At 41.5% G+C, this 24,662-nt stretch overlaps 1 protein-coding gene across 1 annotated transcript; it reads right to left on the bottom strand.

Moving 5' to 3' along the window:
- Positions 1-6,767: 6,767 nt before the first annotated feature.
- LOC101127657 (spermatogenesis-associated protein 31D1) lies at positions 6,768-24,636 on the bottom strand. Its single transcript, XM_063696489.1, has 5 exons — positions 24,116-24,636; positions 23,151-23,234; positions 12,197-12,242; positions 11,535-11,595; positions 6,768-11,248 (listed from the first exon to the last, which is right to left on the bottom strand). The coding sequence occupies exons 2-5, from the start codon at positions 23,217-23,219 to the stop codon at positions 6,820-6,822; spliced, it is 4,605 nt and encodes a 1,534-aa protein (XP_063552559.1). The 5' UTR covers positions 23,220-23,234; positions 24,116-24,636; the 3' UTR covers positions 6,768-6,819.
- Positions 24,637-24,662: the final 26 nt, after the last annotated feature.

Below are 24,662 nucleotides of genomic sequence, written 5' to 3'. Positions count from 1 at the left end.
GTGTTTGGACTTATGGAGACTGTTTTCTTTTTTTAAACTCAGATAATATAATGATGTGTTACTTACATGAGAAAAAATAATTAAAAGAAAACAACACCTATCCTAAGAAACTGATTTCAGGAATGTATGGACAATGAGAACTCTAGTATTTCTCAGCCATGCTTTCCCATCCAACTACCCTGATCTTCCAGGAGTTATACCCCTACTTCATGTTGTTTTGGGGACATTCAACCCAGTGCCCTTCTTATCCTAGAGATAAGTCCACAACCCAATCTGGCCCATCAACATTTCTAGCCATATGGCTACATTTTTTGTTTCAGGGATTAGCAAATACTCAATACAAGGCCATCACATCATTGTTTTCCATTTAAGCTACATTGGGTTGGAATTCTATCAACTTGCATCCAAAAAAGTTCAAACAAATCCAGGGAGACATACACTTAAACAGGTATTTTCAAGAGAATAAGCCAAGTGAATGTAAGAGAAACACTATGGGAAGTGATATATTAGACTGTTGGCCAGGCGAGGTGGCTCACGCCTATAATCCCAGCACTTTGGGAGGCTGAAGTGGGTGGATCACGAGGTCAGGAGATCAAAACCATCCTGGCCAACATGGTGAAACCCCATCTCTACTAAAAATACAAACATTAGCTGGGTGTGGCGGAGTATGCCTGTAATCCCAGCTACTTGGAAGGCTGAGGCCGGAGAATTGCTTGAACCCAGAAGGCACAGGTTGCAGTGAGCCAAGATAGCGTCACTGCACTCCAGCCTAGCGATGGAGCTAGACTCTGTCTCAAAAAAACAACAACAACAAACAACAACAACAACTAAAACTGTTATAAATTAAAGATGCATACTTTAAAGTCTAAAACAACCACTACAACCACTGAAGAAAGCTATTGCTAATAAGCCTCCCAAAAGGAGAAAAATGATATCATAGAAGATTCAGAATGCACAACACCAAGAATGAACCCTAATGTAGATTACACACTCTGGATGATAATAATGTGTCAATGTAGTTCCATCAAATGTACCATTCTGGTGGAGGATGTTGATAACAGGAGAGGCTGTGCATGTGTGAGGGCAGAGGATGTATGGAAAATCTCTGTACCTTCCACACAATTTTGCTGTAACCTATAAAGTAGATTGAAACCCAACTATATCAATAATCACACTATATATCAATGGTCTGCATTAGTTTTCTGCTGCTGCCATAATAAATTACCATAAACTTAGTGGCTTAAAGCAACACAAATTTATTATATTACAGTCTGTATGTCAGAAGTCTGGTACTGGTCTTACTAGGCTAAAAGCAAGGTGAGAACACAATTCTTTTTTGGAGACTCTGTAAGAGAATCTGTTTCGTTGCTCATTCAGGTTGTTAGTAGAATTCATTGTCTGATGTTTTCATTTACCTGCTATCTGTCAGGTTGTTTGAGCTTCTAGAGACTGCTTCCTGCCTTAGGTCATGGTCCCCTACCTCCATCTTCAAGACGAGCAAGAGAAATTCAGAGACTCTCTCACAGTTTAAACTGCTCCTGCCTCTTCTGTCTTCAAATCTCTCTAAAGTTTTGGATTTTAGGGCTCATATCATTAGATAGGGCCTATATGGATAATTCAGAATCTTCTCTATTTTAAGATCTACTGATAAGCAACTTTAATTCCATCTGAAAACTTAATTCCCTTATGCCATGTAAAGTAACATATTCTTAAGTTCCAGAAATTGGGACATGGACATCTTTAGGGGGCTAGCAATGTGCCTATCATGATCTCATCACTCATTAAAAGTCAGAAATTGTCAGCTGGATTAAAAAGTAAGACCTAACTATATGATGCCTAAAAGAAAACCACTTTAAATATAAAGAAATGAATTGTATGCAATAAAATAATAGGAAAAGATAAACTATCTTGATCAAAAGAAAGCTGGACATAGGGGACTGATGTCAGCAAAATGGCAGACTAGAGAATTCTGAGAAGGTGACCTTCCTCAGATACACAAAGAAACCTGGCAAACACAGTCAGAGTCAACCTTGTCAAAACTCTGGAAGATGGCCAAAGGTTTACTGCAGACAAACAAAGGCTAACAAGGAGAAAAACCACTAAAACACTGTACAAAGCATTGTAGCATTTTAATTTACCATTGCTCCACCTCACTCCCAGCCCAGTGGCAGCCTTGAAGATATCAGACCCCGTACAGAGTGTGGGTACCTGGTTCCAGAGGAAAAAGCAGAGCAAACCTTGTTCTAAGTAGTTCAGTTTGTCTGTTTTGATCTGTCTGGGAAGTCCCTGAAGAACTGATCCAAGGGGCTTGCCCTTGTTTCACCTAACTCAGAACTTTCTCAGGGCACAGAAGTAGCTACACAAAGGACTTTCCTCAAAAGCACAAAAGAGCAAATGAACAAGCCACTGTCAAAGGGCCAAAGATTAACCACTGGGGAAAAGAATAGACACACCAAACACTTTGCATACAAGTTTCTTTGCATGCACATGTTTTCATTTCTCTTGGTATATACCTAGGATTGGATTTGCTGTGTTATATGCCAACATTTTGAGGAACTGCCTGTTTTCCAAAGCAGCTGCACCATTTTACATTCCCACTCTCAGTGTATGAGGCTTCCAGTTTCTCCAAATTATCTGAAACACTTATCTTTTTTATTCCAGCCATCCTAGTAGGTGTGAAGTGGTTATCTCATAGTGATTTTTATTTGTATTTCTGTGATCAGACTAATGATGTTGAGCATCTTTTCATATAATCTTTTACTCTTAATGGCATTTTGGGAAGGAGGGTAGATAAACAAGTATATTTGATCTACTTTATTTAAGTGGAAACACGAAAACTCCTTTTAAATGTGTGATAGAAAACATTTCTTTTAAATATTTGAAAACATTTATATGACAATCTCAAGGTTTCAGCAACATGTACAGTTTCTACTCATATTTTTTTCAACTTATAGTTACTATGTGATTAAGGGACTGCAATATTGTGCACTGAATTTGCTCTGTAAGATTGCTTCTTGTGTGGACTGTGGGTAGGAATTCAAATGGCTCCTTGGGGTTGACTTAAAGTCAAAGGAGAACTGATTGCCAAAGCCACTAAAGCTCAATGTGTTTGTCACCAATGCTGTGTACATCTGTTGTACATAAGTGTGTTCCTCGTGTGATAAGTATCAAAGGAATGTGACAGCATTGACATATGGCACGTGGCACATCTTCTAAGAGATGGATGGCAAGATGTTTAAATGGACTTTTGCACTTTAATCATAGTATAAAAGATGGGAGGTATCATCCATACCAAATGATAATTGTGAAAGTTAAGTGGTGGGTACATGGGGAGTTATATTGTTCTACCTGCTCTTGTGTATGTTTAACCATCGCTTCAATGAAAGGATTTAAGAAATAAAACAAACATGTTCAGTGCCTCATGAAGAGAAGGAAGCAGCAATAAGGATAGCTGGTGCTTTGTCTACTTTGTTAAGTAAGTTATCTCTCCTCCACCAGGTTTTCATCTTCCAAAAATGTGTTAACTCCTTTTGGTGTACCCTCTTGCATTCTTCTTATCCTCAAGCACTTCTTCTGTTTAAATCCTTTCAGTTTTATTGCAATCTAGTACACATGCCACAAAATTCACCCATTTAAAGCATATACTGTATACCTATTACAAGGCAAGAATGGATCAGTCCATCAAGACTAGAGTTTAGCTACCACTCAATAGAGACATTTCAGGAAGTATAATTCCTCTGAAGACAGAAACCTTGCAAGGTGGTCAAACATGATGGTTCACACCTGTAATCCCGGCACTTTGAGAGGTCGAGGCAGGCGTATCACCTGAGGTTAGGAGTTCAAAAGCAGCCTGGCCAACAAGGAGAAACCTCATCTATACTAAAAATACAAAACTTAGCCAGGTGTGGTGGTGCACACCTGTAATCCCAGCTACTCAGGAGCCTGAGTTGGGAAAATCACTTGAACCCAAGAGGCAGAGGTTGCAGTGAGCCAGGAACGTGCCACTGCACTCCAGCCTGGGCAACAGAGCGAGACTCTGTCTCAAAAAAAATGAAGAAACCTTGGAAGGAAACAAAGGAGGGATGGATATAGTTTTTTGAAGAATTTTTTATGAAACGTTTCTATCCAATGGATTCTAGTTTCCTGAATGGTGAGGCCAGCACATCTGCTGAGCAAGTGGAGATGGCCTAAACTTGAGAAAAGTGCAGAAGGTTTGAAATACATGGGTGAAAAAGTGGACTAAGGAAAAATGACCAAAGCTTCATTAGTACTGTTCTCTGTTAGTAAGCACAGGATAAGTATTTTTTGGATGAATGAGTGAATTATTTCCAGGTAGTGCTAAGACTGACCATGCATTTATCATGGTGTCAGTAGACTTGATTGTGAGATTTAATCCAACAGTGATAGGTCATTTAAGGGAAGACATTTATGGAAAAGGCAGAGAGATGGGATTTTGTCAGACAGGAAGGATTAAAGGGAATTGCATATGGCATATTTCAAGTAGGGCTTGTTAAATATTGGTTATAGGATAGATCATAAAACCTGCATTGAAGAAGGAGGAAATTAAGTCAAAAACTTGGTAGACAGATAAGTAGAAAAATAATAACCCAGTGTGAAAATTTGACAAATTGAGGGGCTAGGCTGGAAGGATGGTAGGATGAGGTCAAAGGGTGGAATGTTAGACTGTATTATTACAGATGTAGAGGTGGTTTTGATGAGGCCAGGCATGGTGGCTCATGCCTATAATCCCAGCACTTTGAGAGGCATGGCAGGTGGATCACTTGAGGTCAGGAGTTCAAGACCAGCCTGGCCAACATGGTGAAAGCTTATCTCTACAAAAAAAAAAAAAAAAACAGCTGGGCATCATGGCATGTGCCTTTAATCCCAGCTATGCAGGAGGCTGAGGCAGGAGAATCACTTGAACCTGGTAGGCAGAGGTTGCAGTGAGCCAAGAACGTGCCACTGCACACCAGGCCAGGCAACTGAGCAAGACTCTGCCTCCAAAAAAAAGAGGTGTTTCTGATGATAACTTTTAGATGTTTCTGACGATAGCTTCTGGGTGTGGCAGTAACTGAAATGGAATGGAGGTAAAGGACCCTAAGATGGAATGACAGAGGAATTAGGAGGTCAGGTAATTGGCAAGTCTATCCACATGGATGTTTGGGTCCTCCATGGATTCTCCACATCCACAAGTTCTTTGCCCTGGGTTTCATCCCAATTTTGTGCTTCTTAAGGCCTTCACAGAATCTGAATTATTTCTGCAATCCTAAGATTCAGGCACTGCAGGGTCAGTGGCATAAGCATGGACAGGAAAAGAGAAGGATAGTGAAGAAGCTGTAGTGGCATCTGTTTTGTTTTGTTTTGTTTTGTTATGCTTTGTTGTGTTTTGTTTTTGTTTTGACACCAAGCATTCACAAATTTTTCTGGAGAACTTACCTCAAGTGCCCTCTAGAAAACTCACTTCATTTATTAGTCCCAATCTGTATAAGTGGAATTGCCTTCTCTTCAGGCCCCTAATATTTTAAGGGTGCATATGTGCACACTCTTAGAAATAAGGAGCATTCTGTAAAGATTCATAGTAAGCCCCCAAATATCTGTAACCCTCATGCGTAGTCCAGGACTAACCTCTGGACCATGAGCTGCAGGTATTCTAGACAACATCTATTATATTCCACTAAGCCCATGAACATCATGGGTGACACCTCCATCCTGATAGGTGCACTGTATACACTAACGGAAGATCTTGCATATTGCCATCAACATGGCTAGAAAGAAGGCACAAAGATCACCTTCCCTAAAGAGAGGGATGCCATGTTGACAACAGCCCTGCAGATACTGTTTAAGTCCTTAAAGAACAGCCCCATGTACACTTCTGCCAAAATGGCATCTGTAACCTCTGCAGCATCCTGGTAAGCCTCAAGGGGATGGTGCCTAGATCTAGATTAAGAAAGGGTCATGAAATGGGCATGATGGGGCATAAACCTTTTTCCACCAGCATGGTCATCCTTTCCTAGCTTCACTTTTTTCTTACTTTCTCATCATTCTAAGGCATCTTTTCCTTACTCTAAGCTATATTTTACCCTAGGAGGTAGGTGGTTGCCTGGTCAACAGTCCTGCAACAGACAGCTAGGTGAATTTTTGCTCTGTAAAAATGTCATCAATCCAGGCAGCGTGGAGAAATACACAGGGAGGGGAACTACATCTCCAAAGTGACTTATTAGTAGAAAGACCTCAACGTCAAAATATGCCTCCCTAAATCATGAGCATGCCCTGCTTGTCAAATTCTTAAGCAGCATCCACAGTGCTCCTGACACTCTACCCCAACCAGCAATATCCCAAACACTCCCACCAACCTATAAGATACTGTGGTCTGTGACAACTTTTTTTAAACAGTGCTTAAACCACTATTTCTGAAAAATATACCTGTCCTTCACCCTGTCTTCAGATATGGAAGGGCTGCCTTCCTCACTGCTCTAAAGGATATGAAACAGCGAATGGGGAGGAAGGTGAAGGCCACCATACAATATCAGTAAGTCTCAAGCAAAGAGGTAGGAAAGACCTCATCTCCTCGGACTTCATCAGGGAGAGAAGGGGCTTTTGGAGGCACATGATACTCATTCCGCCACAACAGCTCCAAGGGGTTCGGCACATTTTAAAAGTCAAAGTAGGGAGTCAGTAAGAGCTGAGCTAACCTCGCCTTTCCCTAACCACTAGCTTCAGTTACCCAAAACCCATACCCCACAACACAATACACAGAAAAGACATCCTTCTTATTAGAACATTTATTGGGGAGAATCAAGATTCTCAACAAGGAGTGAATTATTTTGTGGGGGGAAATTTTCCTCCCTGGAAATGCTTTGGAAGCATTTTCTGTCCAGTTAGTAAAGGCACATCACTAAACACAGGGCTTTTAGCACTGCTTGGGACGGCTGGACGCACCAGGCTGACCTGACGCCGGCAAGTGGGGTTTGGATGTGGCACAGGCTTCCTGTGGGGCATGGATTGGGGATGCCTTTGACACAATATCTTCCCCTTAAATGCCTCAACTTTCTGGGGCTGTCTGTCCTTGTCTATGATCTGTCTAATCCTTGTAGGATAATTCTGGCCAACAAAGATAGCTTGCTGGCTGCAAGATTTGGTACGTGTCACTTTGCAGGAGGGAGCCCTGTAGGTGCAGGGATAGCCTTGGACAGGCTCTGCTCTGACATGCACTTCTGGGTTGTGCTGAGCTTTCCCAAGCCCCACCGGGAAGGAAAGGGGCTCTCGGGGACAGGTGATATCTATCCCATGCCTATGCCCCAGCTTCTCTTCTAGGAACTCCCTAGTGTCTTTCCTAATTTTCTGAGCTTCAGTAGTCCCAGTAAAGGCAGCTCTTGTAACTCGACCAATATTCTGCACAGATGATGACAGGGAGCTACCCTTTTCCCAGGAACTTTCTTGTTCTTCATATGATATGCTGGGTTTATTAAACCGCTGCAAAAAGGTCTTCATCCATTTTCTGAAAAGGTTTTCAGGAGGAGGCTGTGTTTTCAAGGTTGGGGAATATTTGCTCCCAAGCACCTCCCCTGATGTCTTGTTATGAACAGGGAGGCTCTTTCTCCTGCGTTGGGAGGTCCCCAGCCCTGCATCCCCTCCATCAAGCTCTCCTCCTTTGGGTCTCACAGGACTCACTCTGTTTACAGCTGGTGGGAAATTCTTAACTTGACACTTCTGTAAGACACAGGTAGGGACCCTGGGCTCCTGCTTCTGTGCCACACGGATTCCTCTGTCCTCCAAGTGGACATGCACCACCTGGGAAGTTCCCATGTCCCCACTCGAGATGCCCTGGGAATTAGTCAGTAAGTCCTTGGAACTCAAGTTATCTAAGGCAAAAGACATGTCAGTGAAATGGCTCTGAGGTTGGCTATGCTTCCTCTGGACCAACTTTAACTGGCTCAACATCTGATTTTTAAGGTATGATGATTTAGGACCTTGAGGAACTGATATGCTTGGTGGGAAAATTTCAGTTTCATTGGAAGTGCTTGCTTTCACATTTGTCAGTGAGCAGCTTCCCGACTTGCTGGTTGTCAAGTTGTTCCTAGTTTGTGATTGAAGAGCACTGGTGACAGGAAAGGTCTTTCTACTGCCCTGAAGCCTGTCTACATTATGAAAGGAACTCTTTCTCTTATCCCATGACTCACAGCCAGCTCCAGCTTCCATTATGGGCAGCTCTGCGCTGCATCTACTGGCCAGTACAGTCTGTTTCTGACTGACTTCGTCTACGATGCTGTGTGGCGGGGGCAGAAAAGTCTGTCTGTCATCCTCCGTTGTCTGGACACTTTCTGTAAGATCATTGTCAGTATCAGAGAATTCTCTTCTCAGAGTCCCCTGCTTTTCTTGGTTGACAGGTGAAGTGACAAGGTAAGAATGACCGAGGATGGGGAATGAGCTTGTTGATTCTAATTTTTCGCTTTGAAAATCTGTAGTACCTCTTCTAAGGGATGTGGAGGCCCCATCTTTGGAATCTGTCTCTATAAGGTCATGGTCAGTATCAGAAAATTGTCTTCTCAGGGTCCCCTGCCCTTCTTGGCCGACAGGTGAGGAGACAGGGTGAGGACGATCAAGGATGGGGACTGAGCTTGTTGTTCCCAACTTTTCTCCTTGAAAAGTGCTTCGTCTACGGGACTTAGAGACCCCATCTTTGGAATCTCCCCGAGAAATGAAGGTGGCTGAGGAGGGAAGGTCGAAATGGGAAAAGGAAGTGGAAAGGTCCTCTTTCGATTTGAAGATTTCTATGGATTCAAGGACCTTGAAGGGAAGGCCCCACAGCATCCTCATACGGAAAGATTTAATATGGGCTTCCAACATCTTTTGTTTGTTGGAACTAAGGAAGGAAATCTCCTGGGAAGTATCAACGCAGTGGTCCTCACTCACCAATGTTACCAGATTTCGATGTTTAATTTGGCTTTGGGATTTCTCAGGAAGACACATTGTCTGCTTGACTGAGTGCCATGAACTATGCACAATCCCAGGCATTCGACCCTCATTGATTTCCTCAAATTTCTTGCTCAAATGTACTGTCAGGGCATTTTCAAGTTGTTTCTGACCTAGTCTCTCCCCTGAATCATTCCCTGACAGACGCATCATATGAGTTCCTAGGTCTCTCTCAGAGTTAGACCTCAGATCCTCGTCTGAAGATGTCTTCAGATCATGCAACAGGTGATCTTTTGGGGCAGTCTCCTGGCTGTATCCCTGATAATTCCCCACATTCTCCATGGAAAGCATATTTGAGCTCCTCTCATGGAAGCTTCTAGGGAAGCTTGATCCGGACTTCTTTAGAACATTGCACCTCTGACCCTCAACCAAAGAGATATTTAACGGTCCATGAATGCTCTCTGACACAGATAGCTCTGAAATTTTGCTCTGAGGACGTAGCAATGACAGAGACTCATGGATTCTGCGGAGCAGGCCCCATCTGCACTGGATGATCCTCTTTCGAATGTATTGCTGTAGTTTCTTCCTTTCCTCAGAGCTGAGTAGAAAATCTCCAGGAATGCTGGAGATGGGAACATGGACCTTGAAGGACTTTCTGACCAATACAGGATTGGGAGCTGGAGGACAAAAGTCTTCCTGGGATTTTTGAACCACAGAGGGTAAACCCCACACACTTTCCTGCACTTTCTGCAACACGTTCCACTCCAGACGGTTAATTTCAGATGGCAAAAGAGACCGTGCCTCGTTCTGGGGTCTATGAAAACACACTCCACAGATCCTACTCAGGAATAGAGGACTAGGTAGTAGGGCTGGGAATGGAGATTGAGGTTGAGCCTGGGACTGGACCTGAGTGAGATGTGGGGACTGACCTCGGGGAAGGGTTTGAGGCAAGGGTAGTGGTTGGGTACTAGGCAAGGACAGAGGTTGGGGAGGGGGAAGTACTGGGGATTCATGGGATATAGATGTATTTGTAATGCCATTGAAGAATACAAACATGGAGGAATGGCCACGTTGGACAAGAACAGTAGGATGCAGAGACTCGCTGTGCAAAGATGGGAGACCCCAGAAGAGCTGGACATATTTTTGCTCTAAATGGTCTTCAAAGCACTTAGAGTACGGAGGCTGCTGATGGATGTCCTGCCATTCTAGTTTGCCTTTACTGGCCCAAAAAGGAAAGGATTCTGCTAAGTCATGCTTAACAGCAATTGAGGTTAACATATTCCGTGAGGAATTTAGTTGGTAGTTTGGCCTAAGTTGTTTTGGGAATGATCCTGGTTTCTTTCCATTTTCTTTCTGCATCAGGAAATCACCCCTTTTTTTGACTTGTCTCTCCAGGAGTGCCAGAATGTCATGGCTGAGAAATGAGATGTTAACAGGCTCTATGAGGTTGGCCACAGAGTGCCCCCCTAAAAAGGCCTCAGAAGAATGAAGGCTAAGAAGCTCCTCCATGAAATCAGATGGCACAAAATTGGAGGAAAAAGAGTCCTCGGCATGAGGCTGCCACCAGGAGAATTCTGAAGATGCAGGGCGTGAATGGTCAATGCCTTTGATTGTTGGGGCAGAGGTGGATGACCCATCAGAGCCACCTAGAGATAACATTTCCGGAAAAGTCTTCAAGATGGTGAGACTTGATTTAGACTGAGTCACAGTGCAATCTTCTGGTGGTAAAGCAGATGGGATTGGTGGTCCGTGATGACGAGCACAAGAATCAATGGGATTCATGGCCTGCGAAATATCTTGGCATAGGGTGGAGCCAAATGAAAAGATGGTGTTCAGAGACAAACTGGCCTCAGGTTGGAGGCTGGGCTCCACTCTCTCAATGTGATGTGGTGGGAGAAGGGGAAAGGGAAGCTGTTGGGGTGGGGAATGGTCTATGGGGAACTTGGAATCCAAGGGAGAAACAGGCTGTGGTGGCAGAGGGTCCCTCAGTGGTGAGGGTGAAAATAAGTCAGCTGAGGTGGTGATCAGGTCAGGTGAGAGAATTAAGGGGGGCGGTGGAGAGGGCTTAGGCCGAGGGGACAATATTAGGTCTTCTGGAGGGGTTGCTGAGGGGGTGGAAGCCAGAGTGAACGATGACTCAGTCCCAGAAGCTGAAGAAGCCAAAGGGGACACAGAGGGAGCAGCATCTTTCAGGGACTCCCAAGACAGCAGTCGCTGGATATCAGCAGTTGCTCTGTTACACACCCGACAGACGGGGTCTGGGCATAACAGTCGACGAAAGAGGGTGGTATCATGATGCTGGCCCAGAGGACTGCAGGAAACAGGAGGTCCAAAGCTGCAGTCAGGACCAGAACAAGGAAAGGAGATTTGTTAGCCTGGCAGTGGTGGGTTCCCTAAAGCCTGCTGCCCACATCACATTGCCCCCAACCCATGACCTCACCATATATGAGGTCCTATGACCTCACTACAGCCTCTCCCCAACACATTCATTCACATACCTGTTCCTATGGCTACCCACTCCCAAAACTACAGCAGGCTGCAAGGAATCCCTGAAATGAATAGAATGCACTAAAGAAGAAGGAGTGGGGTGGGAACAGGACACAAAGGGAAAGATTAATCACCTTTTCAGAAGAGAAAGCAGCTTCCTTTCCTCTTCCTCTTCTCTCTGGAAACTTTTCCAGTCTGGGAAACCAGAATAGTATGTTATATGCAATGAAGATAGAGGCACACGGCTCATACAGAAGTCAATCTGTGGAAGACCCTTGGGATATTAAACTCTGAGAGCCCCAAGAATCAGTAGAAAAGGGCAAATAGTCATTGATAATATTCACAAGTTCACATGTGTATGTGGCATCATTAGTAAAGTCCTTTCACATGCATTACCCCATGTGATGCTCAAAACCACCACGTGAAACACAGACATCGGTGGTTACCTCCAGGAGGAATCTGAGCATTGAGGAAGTCAAAGTACTTATGCAAAGTTGTGAGACAGAAGCTCTGACTCCAAGCCCACCAGTAGTCCTTCCTCGTTATCTCAGTTGGCCACCAATCGGGCAACACCCATTGCTCAGGTCCATCACTTTGTCCTGCCCATAAATGGGAAGAGCAGGGCCTCTGAGCAGTGTCTCAGGTCTGATTGCTTTCCCATGAGCCTGCCTTCTGAGGGCTCTGTTTTCTAAGACTGCACCTAGTAACTGACATTCTAAGAAATCATGGGACTGAGTCATCATAAAAGAGACAGAAAGGGTCACCCCGAAGCTCAGATAGAGCAGGCTGACATTACCTTTAAATGTCCCACCTTTCCTTCTCCTCCTGGCTCTGCCCTGATGCTGAGAACAAAAGACAGATAATGACAGGCTGGGACTCACTTCTCTCACTCTCTATGAAGCTCATTCATTCATTCATTCGTTCATTATACAAGAATGATATTAGTCTTTAATTAATAGAAATATGTTCCTGTTATCAATTTTTAATGGTGATAAAATAGTTCCCATTTTTGCTTCTCTGAAAAATCCTCAAAGAAGATTTTGCTGTGAGAGCCACACTTGATGTACTCAGTTAGCAACTGTGAAGGAGGGCAAAGACTCAGAGGTCAACAGTCACATCTGTGCTCCCTCATGGGACAAGTGTCACAGAGACAGGCCTATAGCTCCAGCCTCTGCTCAGAGACTCTCAGCATTACTCCTCTGGTCAGCCCAACATGAAGGAAGACTTGGTCAAGTGACAGGTGACATGGGAATCTGACTCATGATCAAATTTCAGCAGAGACTGTTCTCCTTCAGAGAGCCCACAATCTCTAAATTATCCCATCTGGGACCACAGAATTACTGTGTTTGGGATTTTATCCTGGAACTCTCCACCACAGCCAGATAGGTAGTCTATGAGCTACAGATGGAAACCTTTGTCCTCCTGAACCCCTACATCTGCCCAACCTGTTCCACAGAAGAGTGAAGTTCTATCCTCTCTTCAGACTTCCCATCTAAGACATGTCTCTGTACCAACCAAACTTATTTAGAAATGTTGGAGTAGGATTGGGAAAACACAACAGGGCATCTCTCTTGGGTGTTCACCCACAGTTCCTTACCTTTTGGATGTCATTATTTTTTTCGGTAGGTGACGAATACAGGGTCAATACCACGTAGAACAAGTACAGTATAAACAACCCCAACCCACTCAAGCAGGTGAAGTTGGGGTCGATATCCAAGCAATGTGAGTCAGGGCTCAGCCCTGTCTCAGTATAGCTGTTCAGAAAACAGAGGATATTCTCAATGGTCTGAATAGCTCAGCTGCCTGAAGCAACTGAGCACTGAGGGTGCCCAGGCTTAACTATAAGCACAGGCCTGCATCACAGAGCATGGAAGAGTCACAGAAGGTTTCTGAGGGTGGAGGGAGCAACAATAGGAGGGTGTGTCCACAGCCCCAACCCCACCAGCCCAGCTGACTCTCCTGGGCCCTCTAGGCCCCTCTGCCCTACCTTGCCACTCCATTTCCCAACTCCATCCCTTTTCATGTCATATATTTATCTTAGTGGAATTTTTGGTTTGTTCCAACAGTAAACCAGGCATTACCCAAGTCCCGCTTTACTGTTTGGAGCCCTTAACTTGGACCCCACCAACCACACTGCCTTGAAAGCCTGAAATACTGCCTGGAATATTTGTTGTACCCAGGCATTGCCACTCTCAGGATCACATATGTCCTCAAATCCATCTTACCTACAGAATGTTTCTGCCTTACATATATGCAGATATAAAACCTAAATTTCCTTTATACTGGCTTCGTTTTGTGAATGTTGAACATTACATTTTTTGTTTTGAAGTCAGTTTTTACTATTTCCAATCAGAGTGACTGTCTCAAATGATTAAAACTAATGTTATCAAGGAAAAGAAGCTCACTGCCCAATTTGGGTTTTTGAGAAAAGAAGGTTTTTATTGTAAATTAACGAACAATAAGACAGGAGTCCAGATCAAACCTGTCCCCTGTGCTGGCTTTCATGGGGTCATTTTATTAGAAAAAGTTTAGGGAGTGGCCTCTGGAATTAATAGTTGATTGGTGGAAGGAAAGCGGAGGTCTGTAAGTCCTCCGCATGCACAGTTCTGTTTAACGCTGCCTCATGTATTCTATGTGCACATTTGTGGGGAGTTGGTTGAAACGTGGCAGAAATTTGGGCTGTGACATCAGCCAGCTTGTTCTGTGCCAACTCCAGTTGGCCTTAATAGTTTTAATTCATTTTAGCCAGTTTTTTAATCTCAGAAGCAGGGAGAGTTTTGGCATTTTAGTAAGTTATTGTTGTTGTTGTTTTTTAATCGCCTATCCTGTAAACTGATTTATTTCATTAGTCACTGTTTTCTTCAACTCTCTGGGGCATGGTTTCACTAATAATGCATTATTTAACATCTATAAAACAAAAATAAGTGTACAATAAATATATATCATTAAAACTTCAAGGGATCTTGGGGGTTAATTTATAGAACTTACTTTTCTGAAGTTAGTGAGGTTTAAACTGTTCAAGCACTTTTGGAACATACTCTCTACACAAACACACATACACATCGACCTAAAAGGAAGAAGTTGAGGCAAATTATCATAAACACAGAGTTCATTTGGGTCAAGCTTGAGGATTGCGACCTGGGAACACAGATGCAAGTCCCCCTGAATATACACTCCAATTAGCAGCAGTTATGAGTGGGTTTTCAAAGTCAAAAAAAGAGGTCAAGGAGCGGGCTGATAACAAAGTTGTAATCAGGAATTCTCATTGGTTTACAGAAGCGACATTGATTAGTGATTGGCTATACATTGTTAAGCTATATGGGGTGGGTTACACTGTCAGGTGTGGCATTATTGGGTTACTATATAGCTCCATGTGGCAATAGCAAGCAGTTTCAAGAGATGAATACATAGCTCAAGGAGGAAATAGGGCTGTGATTTCTGTCTCATTTTAATGTCTCTCTAGGCCTGATAACTTAAGAGGACTCACATGCCGCAGATAAAAGTTCTTTTCTTTACAAACACACCCACACACCCATCCTGTGACAAATCAATCAGTATTTTCAAATCCAGAATCAATTAGTTCCTCCTTTTATTTCAATCTTATTTGTCATTTTGACCCCACATTTCTAACTCTCCCTCAAATACAGACAGTCCAAGCCCTCCACATCAATTTGGTAACAAGTATGCAACTCCCTTAAAGCAGGGATAGGTTACAGTGCGCTAAGCTATTATGACCTAAAAGACCAAAATAGATGCCCCTTTATCAACTAAGACAGGCCCTAAGGTTAAGGAAACAAAGTTACCTATGGGTCAAGGGTTCAGGGCCTGGATGGCATGGCAAATTTCTAACTTTCTATAAATAGACTGCCTCTAACCAAATGAGCTATCAGCTCTGATCGGACAGAGGACCGGCCTTACAAACATTCTTTTCTGATAAGCTACTAATATTACAGATTGCCAGTATCTGCCAGCTTATAGAGGCTGCACACAAACCACTTTTGTGTCCCATAGTTCACCTTATGATGTAAAGGACCAAATTCTACCTCATTTTAGTGCTAAAACCCCATTCCAAAGTGAACATGGGATGTATGATACATATATTTACTCATTGTGGTGTGCTCAGCTCCCACAGAAGTATGTATAGCTTCTCCCCGAAACTTGTTGAGTATGTATGAATATGAATGTAAAACACAACCTGTCCTTCCCCTATTCCAACAGAGAGCACCTTCATTCCACACTGGATGCTGTCCCTTCCTGGCTTGCAAACTCATAAGAGCAATGAGGCTCTCCTTTCTACTATTAAGTCATCCTGCTGGTATTTTGGATGATACTACTGATCCCATCAGTGTTTGGTAGCAGCGTGAGACTTAGGTGTGTCAAAGCCTTAGAGCAGAATGTAGTCTTAAGCAACCTCACCTGACTACACTGTGGGTTATGTAAATGTGATCTTTTCCCGAGTGCCTTGGCATCCAAAAAAACTTGAGAACATCTGCTCTATATTCTATATAATCACTTCTGCAAATGTCCAAATACCAACTGCCTGTCATACTTTATTCGGGTGACTCTTGTCAGTTTAAATAAGTCCAATATCCCCCACCCCTAACCCATCTTCCTACACATTCTTTTCTAAACCCTTTATCATGACAGCTGTCCTCTAAACTGTCTTTTAATTTCTTATGTCTTTCTTAAACTATTGTTAAAGCAAAATAAGTATGGCTTGAGAAGGACTCCATACTTCTATATTTGAGTCCTTGGGGATGAACTGTAACTTAGCTTAATAGTCAGACAAATTGAAAACCTAACTCAATAGTATGCACCTGTAACAACAGCTGAGTGTTGGCCAATCCCAGCGACCATAATTCAACCACTCACAGACTGCTGAATGTTCAAACTGTGTTCAAATAAGGCAAACGCCAAGCTGTAACCAATCTCACTCTTTCTGTACCTCACTTCCAATTCCTATACATCACTTTACCTTTTTTGTCTATAAATTTGTTCTAACCACGAGGCACCCGTGGAGTCTCTGTGAATCTGCTCTGATTCTGGGGGCTGCCCAATTCACAAATCATTCATTGCTCAAACTCCTTTAAATTTAATTTGTCTGAAGTTTCTTTTAACACTATAAAGCTCTTTATTTGACCCCCCTTGGCCACCACTGTTTGTTGATCTCTTTTGAAGGGCTAAGACAGCCTCCAAGCCAGGCCAGGTCTCTTTTCAATTATGCAGGAGCAGGTAACCTGCCTTGAGGATAAAATCTGCCAAGAGATGCCCCTTCCTCTTCTCTTTAATATGCAGTCTCAGCCAAGTTTTCATCTAATAAATACTTACTGCTGGAAACTAGGAGACACAAGCATCTGTAAGCCATGGGCTCTGCCATTTACCTCCTGGTGCAGTTGGAGCGATTAGTTCTACACAGCTCAAGAGGTATACAAACGCAGAGGAGAGGTTCCCCCGCCTCCAGCATTTACAATCGCCAAGTGATCTCTGGAACAGAGATACTGTGAGTCATAACTCCTCAGACACATCATGCTCTTTAGCAAAAAATCCCTGCATGTGCACTCTCTCCAATTTTCTAATATGGATTAATGATTCTTTGAGGAGATGGTCAAAGAACAGCTTCTCTCTTTTAAAATGTCATTCATTGGCTAGATATCTTTACAAACGTATGTATGCCTACAGTTGAAACCTACCAGAAGTTTCAGTAAAAAGGCTTTTCCCCAAATGCTAATAAGATTCCTTTTCTGAACCTGGTAGAAGCACCTTCAAAATGTAAAGGAACAAGAGACTAGAGATATATTTATTTTCTTTTTCTGTACCACCAACAGTAAATTCCATTGACATTGAGTGACAGTGCTTCACACCACTTATCCTTTCTGCACTAGCACCAACTATAAATAATAAATTTGTCTACTTTATGAAGAATTCTACTTCCAGCCATCTCAGTGCATTTTCACAACTTACCAGGTCAGCAGGTCAGGTATTATACCTATTTTTTTTATTGTTAATATTTGTTTTTATTGTAACAGGCACTTTGATCTTACTCTGAATATTGTGCCTATTTTATCAATGAATGAAACCGAAGCCCAGAAAGGGTAAGAGACTTCTCTAGATCAGACAGTAATAAATATTAGAGCCCTAATGAATAAATTCTCTACATTCATAATGCTTCTACTTTACACAATATTAATATGTAATTTATTTTCTTTTTTTTTTTTTTTTTTTTTTTTTTTGAGACGGAGTCTCGTTCTGTCGCCCAGGCTGGAGTGCAGTGGCACAATCTTGGCTTACTGCAAGCTCCGCCTCCCGAGTTCACACCATTCTCCTGCCTCAGCTTCCTGAGTCACTGGGGCTACAGGCGCCCGCCACCACGCCCGGCTAATTTTTTGTATTTTTAGTACAGATGGGGTTTCACCGTGTTAGCCAGGATGGTCTCAATCTCCTGACCTCGTGATCTGCCCGCCTTGGCCTTCCAAAGTCCTGGGATTACAGGTGTGAGCCTCCATGCCCGGCAATATGTAATTTCTTAAAGTAAAAAGTATGCCGTAATATTCAAATTAAAGTAGTCATACATTTAAGAATATTCACTTTGTCCACTAAAAGCTGGCAAATTTGGGAAGTAACACAAAGCTATTTTTGGTACTCTATCACCTCTTAGATAACTTTTACTTTCCACTCGTAGCATCAGTGTCTTCATAGGTTTTTTTTTTCCTATCCCCCTCTTAAAATCTGCTTTTAAGAACTATATTACTTATGACTACCAGTAACGTATAAAATAAAAGTTTAAAATGTCATCCCTCCCAGGAAAACATTTCACACATTCTACCACCAAGCCTTGTAATAAGCTCTTACCAAAGCATTTTAAGCAGCCTGTGGGAGGTGGCAGAGGTGGCTTCTGGTAGGATAAGACTGTCTCACCCCTGGACCCATGACATCTTCCCAATTTACCTACACCGTCACCCAGAAGTCTGGTCTTAGATTTCACATTGCACTTGGTTTTATTATCTCCAAGGAGAAGTCTTTTCCAAAAGCTCTTAGAGTAATATGCTACCACTTGAGGATGCTCAGTATAGATAAACTACTAGTTTAGGACTTTCATATCTTCCCAATTGCCTAGGAAGTCTCCTCAATGCTCTCGCCCTCATATCGTGACCACTGTCCGTGGGATAAGCCACTTGGAGGCAGCTGTTTTCAGGATTCCCAAAAGCCTGAAGCAGAACAGGTTCTGAGGCAAAATCCTTTATAATTGTATTTTAAAACAGTAGTTTTATCCCAGCACTTTGGGAGGCCAGGGTGGGTGGATCACCTCCCTTTTACATATCAAGGGATCTGCAAAAACACTCCTAGAAGTTATACATTAGTTCAGCAAAGTCAAAGGATACAAAATAAAGATGAAATCCTATTGTTTCTATATATTATCAATCAGTACATAGGCAAGAAATTTAAAAGTGCAGTATCATATGGAATAACTAAAAAAAATACTTAAGTGTAAATCTAATAAAACATGTACAAGACTTGTATGCTAAAAACTACACAGTACCAATGAATGAAATGCAAAAGACCTAAATAAATGGAAAGCTTTAGTATAGCATGTTCATGGGTTGGAAGATTTAATATATAAAGATGTCAGTTCTCCCCTAATTATACAAATGTTTAATACAGTTGCTATCAAAATCTCAGCATATTTTTATACACAAGATTATTCTACAAATTATATAGAAAGGGCAAGGAACAGGAACAGCTCAATTTTGGAAAAGGAGAATAAATTAGAAAAAATCAGTCTATCTAATTTTAAGACTTGCTATGTAACTACACGAATCAAGACTCTGTAGTGTTAACAGAGAGATAGATACACAGACCAGTGAAACAGAACAGAAAACCCAGAAATAGACCCACACAAATATGCTCGATGAATTTTTGACAAAGTACAAAAAACAATTCAATGGAGTAAACATATTCAATTCAATTCAGTAGTGTTGAGCATATGGATATCCATAGGGGCAAAAAAAAATCCTCTGCCTAAGTCTCACACCTTACACAAAAATTAATTCAAAATGAATCACAGACTTGGATGTAAATACAAAACTATAAAACTTTTAGGGAAAAAAAAGAGAAAGTCTTCAGGGTCAAAGGCCAGGCAAAGAGTTCTTAGACATGACAACAAAAGCACAATTCATAAAAGGAAAAAATGGCTAAGTTGAATTTCATCAAACTTTAAAACTATTGCTCTGTAAAATACTCTATTGAGAAGATGAAAAGAAGATACAGACTGGGAGAAACTCTTAACAAATCATCTATCCAACACAGGCGTCATATCTAGAACATGTTAAGAACTCTGACAACTCAACAATAAAAAAAGCAAACAATCCTACTAGAACATGGACAAAAGACTTGAAGAGACATTTTACCAGAGAAGATATACAGATGGAAAATAAGCACATGAAAAAGGTTCACCATCATTAGCCACTCAGAAAATGCAAATTAAAACCACAGTGAGATATCACTACACACTTGTCAGAGCAGCGCATTTTGTTTCTAAAAAATAGTGACAACACCAAATGCTGACAAAGATGAGGTGAAACTGGATCACTCATACACTGCTGACGGAAATGTAAAACGGTACAGCTACAGCTTGACAGCTTCATAAAAAACTAAACATGCAACTATCATACAACTCAGCAATCATACTCCTGGTCATTTATCATAAAGAAATGAAGATTTATGTTCACATGAAAACTGTACAGAAATGTTTATGAAAGCTTTATTCATAACAGCTCAACACTGGAAACAACCCAATTGTCATTTAATGAGTGGTAAAGCAAATTGCAGTACACCCATGCCATGGAATAAAAATAATAAACTACTGATAAATCCAACAGCTTAAATGACACTCAAAAGAATTAAGCTGAGGGGGAAAAAATTCCCCCAAAATTATGTACTATATGATTCCATATATATATATATATATTCCGTGTGTACATATATATATATATATACAATATTACTGAAATGGCAAAAATGTAACATTGGAAAACAGATTAGGTGGAGTGGAGGGAGGTAGGAAGTGGGTATGTCTATAAAATGGCAACATGAGGGGTTCTCATGGTGAGAGAAATGTTCTGTGTCTTGGCTATTTCAATGTCAATGTCAATGGTTGTGATATCATACTACAATTTTATAAGATGTTACCACTGGAGGAAACTGGGTTAAGTGTACATGAGATCTCTCTACTATTTCTTACAACCACACATGAATGTATATTTATCTCAAAATAAAAAGTTTAATTCAAAAAAAAACCTCAAACTGAATGGGGGAATAGGGATGTGTTTGCTATCTTGAGTGTAATGATTTAACATGTACATATTCATGTATATCAAAACTCCTCAAATTGTACACTTTAAATGCATGCATTTTTTGCATGTCAATTACTCCTCAATAAAATAAGGGGTGGGGTGCTGGGAGGGAATACAGTATGTCTCTTCCTCTTCCCTTCCTAATTCAATCTTATAATCATTAGTTAAGTCAAGCAAAATAGGTATCCAAACCTAAAGAGGAGGAAGGGAGCAGTTAGGAGCTGTTGCAGTGTCCCAGAGCAGAGTGTAAGAGCCGAAGCAGGGTGAATAGGCATTTATCATAGAAAGGTTGCCTGGTTCCAGGTTTTGGATATCCAGTGAGTTGAGGAGGGTGCCTACATAACACAGCTGCTGGGCACATAGAGGTCTAAGCCCAAGTGGGTGGAAGAGGACAGCCATACCTGAAGGGCCATGGTGGTGATGAGAGATTGCTTACAGACAGGAGGACTGACTAAATAAGCAAATATGTTTAGGCTAATGGGAACCAGATTTCTCATTGTTGGAGAAAGAAGTCACCAATGTGGAAAGGAAGAAAACTAGAATAAACCCTGTAGTGTTAAATTGCAACTAGAGGTACTGATGTAAATTCATGATTTTCAAGATACATAGATATGTAGAGAAATAGGTTGAGATTTAAATGTGTGAACATGTGTGTATACTAGCTCTGTCCATCGAGAGGGCCTAAAACCAACACCACCTAAGATTAATAATAATGAACACAAGTAGCACTCCGACCTTGACTTCTAAATACCATTCTCCAATAAAGGAACAAGGGGTACTAAGAGAAATGGCTGGACCCAGGACTGATGCAGCAAAAGTATACGATGAGCCTGAAACATCTTTTTGTATCAGAAAGTAAGAAATAACAGAGATATATCCAAAGAACACAGAAGTCAAATTGAAGTAACTAGCTAAATCTATGACAATTTGGGCATCAAAATAAATATTGATAGTAACAGACTGAATTGGATTCAGTAAGAAAACAAGAATCTACATTGATATAAAGTAAGTCAATAGATAGAAAATTTTATGTGGAATTGCATATCTGTTTTTGTTTTGGAATGGGACATTTAACCTCAACGAGAATATTTTAATTTTGACTCAGATTGTGAACATGTATTACTAATATAATTAAAAATGTACTTCAAAGTACAGCTGATGATCTGAAGGTTCTTAAAGTCTATTGGGGGGAAGCATAGTGAACAGTGAGAATTCTAGGATTTCTTTGCCCAGCATATATTTCCACCTCATCCACATATTAGTAGACTAGCTATGGAGAAAATGAAGAGAGAAGCATAGAATAGCTGTTCTGTTTCTAGCTTGGGTGTCCTGGTGCTACTAATCAACAATGGGGATATCAGAGGAAAAGCAGCTTGGTGACAGAAGACGATAGTTCAGTTCGTAAGATTTTACCTTGAGGATGTTTAGCAATCAGTTGGTTTCACTGGCTTAAAATTCAAAGAATTAAGTTAGTGCTAAAATAGTTAACTACACGAGGGGATAACTTATCTAAGGAAACTGAAAAAAAAGAAAAGTAGTAGACCAAGGGCTGTAAGAAAATAAACATTTAGAAAAAAGCTTTCTGCTGTTTGTAATAGGACAGTTTATAAGCAAGTACAATTATGAACAAACACAGTAAGCAAAATATTTTTTAAAATGTTTTAATTAGCAACTGCTCAAATGTCAACAAAAAGTAAAATTAATAGATATTTCTCATAAGAAGACATACAAGCTGCCAAACATGAAAAAATGCTCAGCATTACTAATCATCAGAGAAATGCAAATTAAAGCCACAGTGGGATACCATCTCACACCAGTCAGAATGGCTACTAAGAAGTCAAAAAACAACAGGTGCTGGTGAGGCCACAGAAAAAAGTGAATGCTTATACACTGCTGTGATGAATGTAAATTACTTCAGCCACTGTGGAAAGCAATTTGGGGATTTCTCAAAGAACTTAAAACAGACCCACCATTCTGTCCCACATTCTCATTCTGGGTATATATCCAAAATTATTCACTCTCCCAAAAACACGCATGCACTCATATGTTCGTTGCAGCACTATTCACAATAGCAAACACATGGAATCAACCGAGGTGTCTATCAATGGTGAAGTGGATAAAGACATTGTGGTACATATACAGCATGGAATACTATGCATCCATAAAAAAACGAGGAAATCATGTCCTCTGCAGCAACATGGGTGCAGCTGGAAGCCATTACACTTTGCAAATTAAAGCAGGAACAGAAAATCAAATACCGCATGTTCTCACTTATAGTGGGAATTAAACACTGGGTACTCATGGACATAAAGATGGCAACAATAGACACTAGGGACTACTAGAGGGGGGCAGGAAGGGGAAAGCGTTGAAAAAGTAACAATTGAGTATTATGCTCAGTACCTGGGTGACAGGATCATTTGTATCCAACACCTCAGCATCATGCAATATCCCCAGGTAATGAACCTGCATATGTACCCCCTGAATCTAAAATAAAAGTTGAAATTATATTTTAAAAAACTAGAAACTACTCAAACATCAACAAAAAGTAAAATTAATATTCTACCATTTAATATATTATAAAAAGATTATGAAAGTTTATAATCACATAAAATGTACATGATGTGTTTTTCTTTTTAAGTACTTATTTAAGCAATGTAAAAAAATTTTTCATAGCAAAATCTGGAAATAAACATCAAAATGCTAAGAATAATTGTTTTAAGGATGGAAATCTACAGGGTTCTGCCTTCTACTTTTCCGTATCTTTCAAATTTGCTATACAGATGCTCCTTGACTTACAAGGGGGTCGCATCTGATTAAACCCATCATAAGTTGAAAATACCATAAGTAGAACCATCAAGTCAGGGACTGTCCGTATACCACTTTCCTTTCTTTTTTTTTTTTTTTTTTTTTTTTTTTTGAGAGGGAGTCTTGCTCTGTCACCCAGGCTGGAGTGCAGTTGCTTGATTTTGGCTCACTGCAAGCTCCGCCTCCCTGGTTCACACCATTCTCCTGCCTCAACCTCCCGAGTAGCTGGGACTACAGGCGCCTGCCACCATGCCCGGCTAATTTTTTTTGCATTTTTAGTAGAGACGGGGTTTCACCATGTTAGCCAGGATGGGCTCGATCTCCTGACCTCGTGATCTGCCCGTCTCGGCCTCCCAAAGTGCTGGGATTACAAAGGCATGAGCCACCGCGCCCGGCCTGTACTACTTTCTAAAAAGGGAAACAGTCACAAAAAGGATGCCCTCTCACCTCTTATGAGGGCAAACATAGTGCTATTCCTGTCTTACAAGGAACACGGACACGTAGTAGGCTCTCAATAAATGCATGAATATATCAATATTTGTGTAATTAAAGACAGTTACCTGAGATTTTCTGTCCTGCAAAAGCCTGCAGTCCTCTCTGCTGGAGAGCCCCGTCTTGCTGTCCTGTATCTTGAAAGGCGTGACAAATGGCTGTGCTTCCACTCTCAGGAGTACACCTAATCTCTGTCCACTGGCACTGCGCCTTGGTAGACCTTTACCTGGGGTTCCCAACCACGCTTCCTACCAGACACACTTCTGGCTCCCTCAGAGAAGGGGAAAAAGCACTTGTTGACGCCTCTGAAAAACAGCGTGTAGAGACAGCATCCTTCTTCCGGTTACTGATCCTACAGAGAGGGATGATGATCTCTTAATTTTGTGTGTGGACCAGCATTTTGACATCTTACACTGTCCTTCTGTCCAGCGCAGGCATTTATTTCCAAGGCACTGGCCTCTCTGGTGTCTGAAAAATCCCATGTTGTAACTGCATCAGGGCCCTTAGCCCATTCCTTAACTTCGGCCCTTAACTGAACAAAGTTCTTTACTTGTTCATTGCAGTACTCAGGGCCAACTCTACTAGCAGATATCAGTATCTCCTCAAAAAATAAGT

The sequence above is a fragment of the Gorilla gorilla genome, chromosome 13, assembly GCF_029281585.2.
Source record: "Gorilla gorilla gorilla isolate KB3781 chromosome 13, NHGRI_mGorGor1-v2.1_pri, whole genome shotgun sequence".
NCBI classification, from domain to species: Eukaryota; Metazoa; Chordata; class Mammalia; order Primates; family Hominidae; genus Gorilla; species Gorilla gorilla.
The sequence above is the reverse complement of the archived record's forward strand: the minus strand, read 5'-3'. Positions and strand labels throughout refer to the sequence as shown.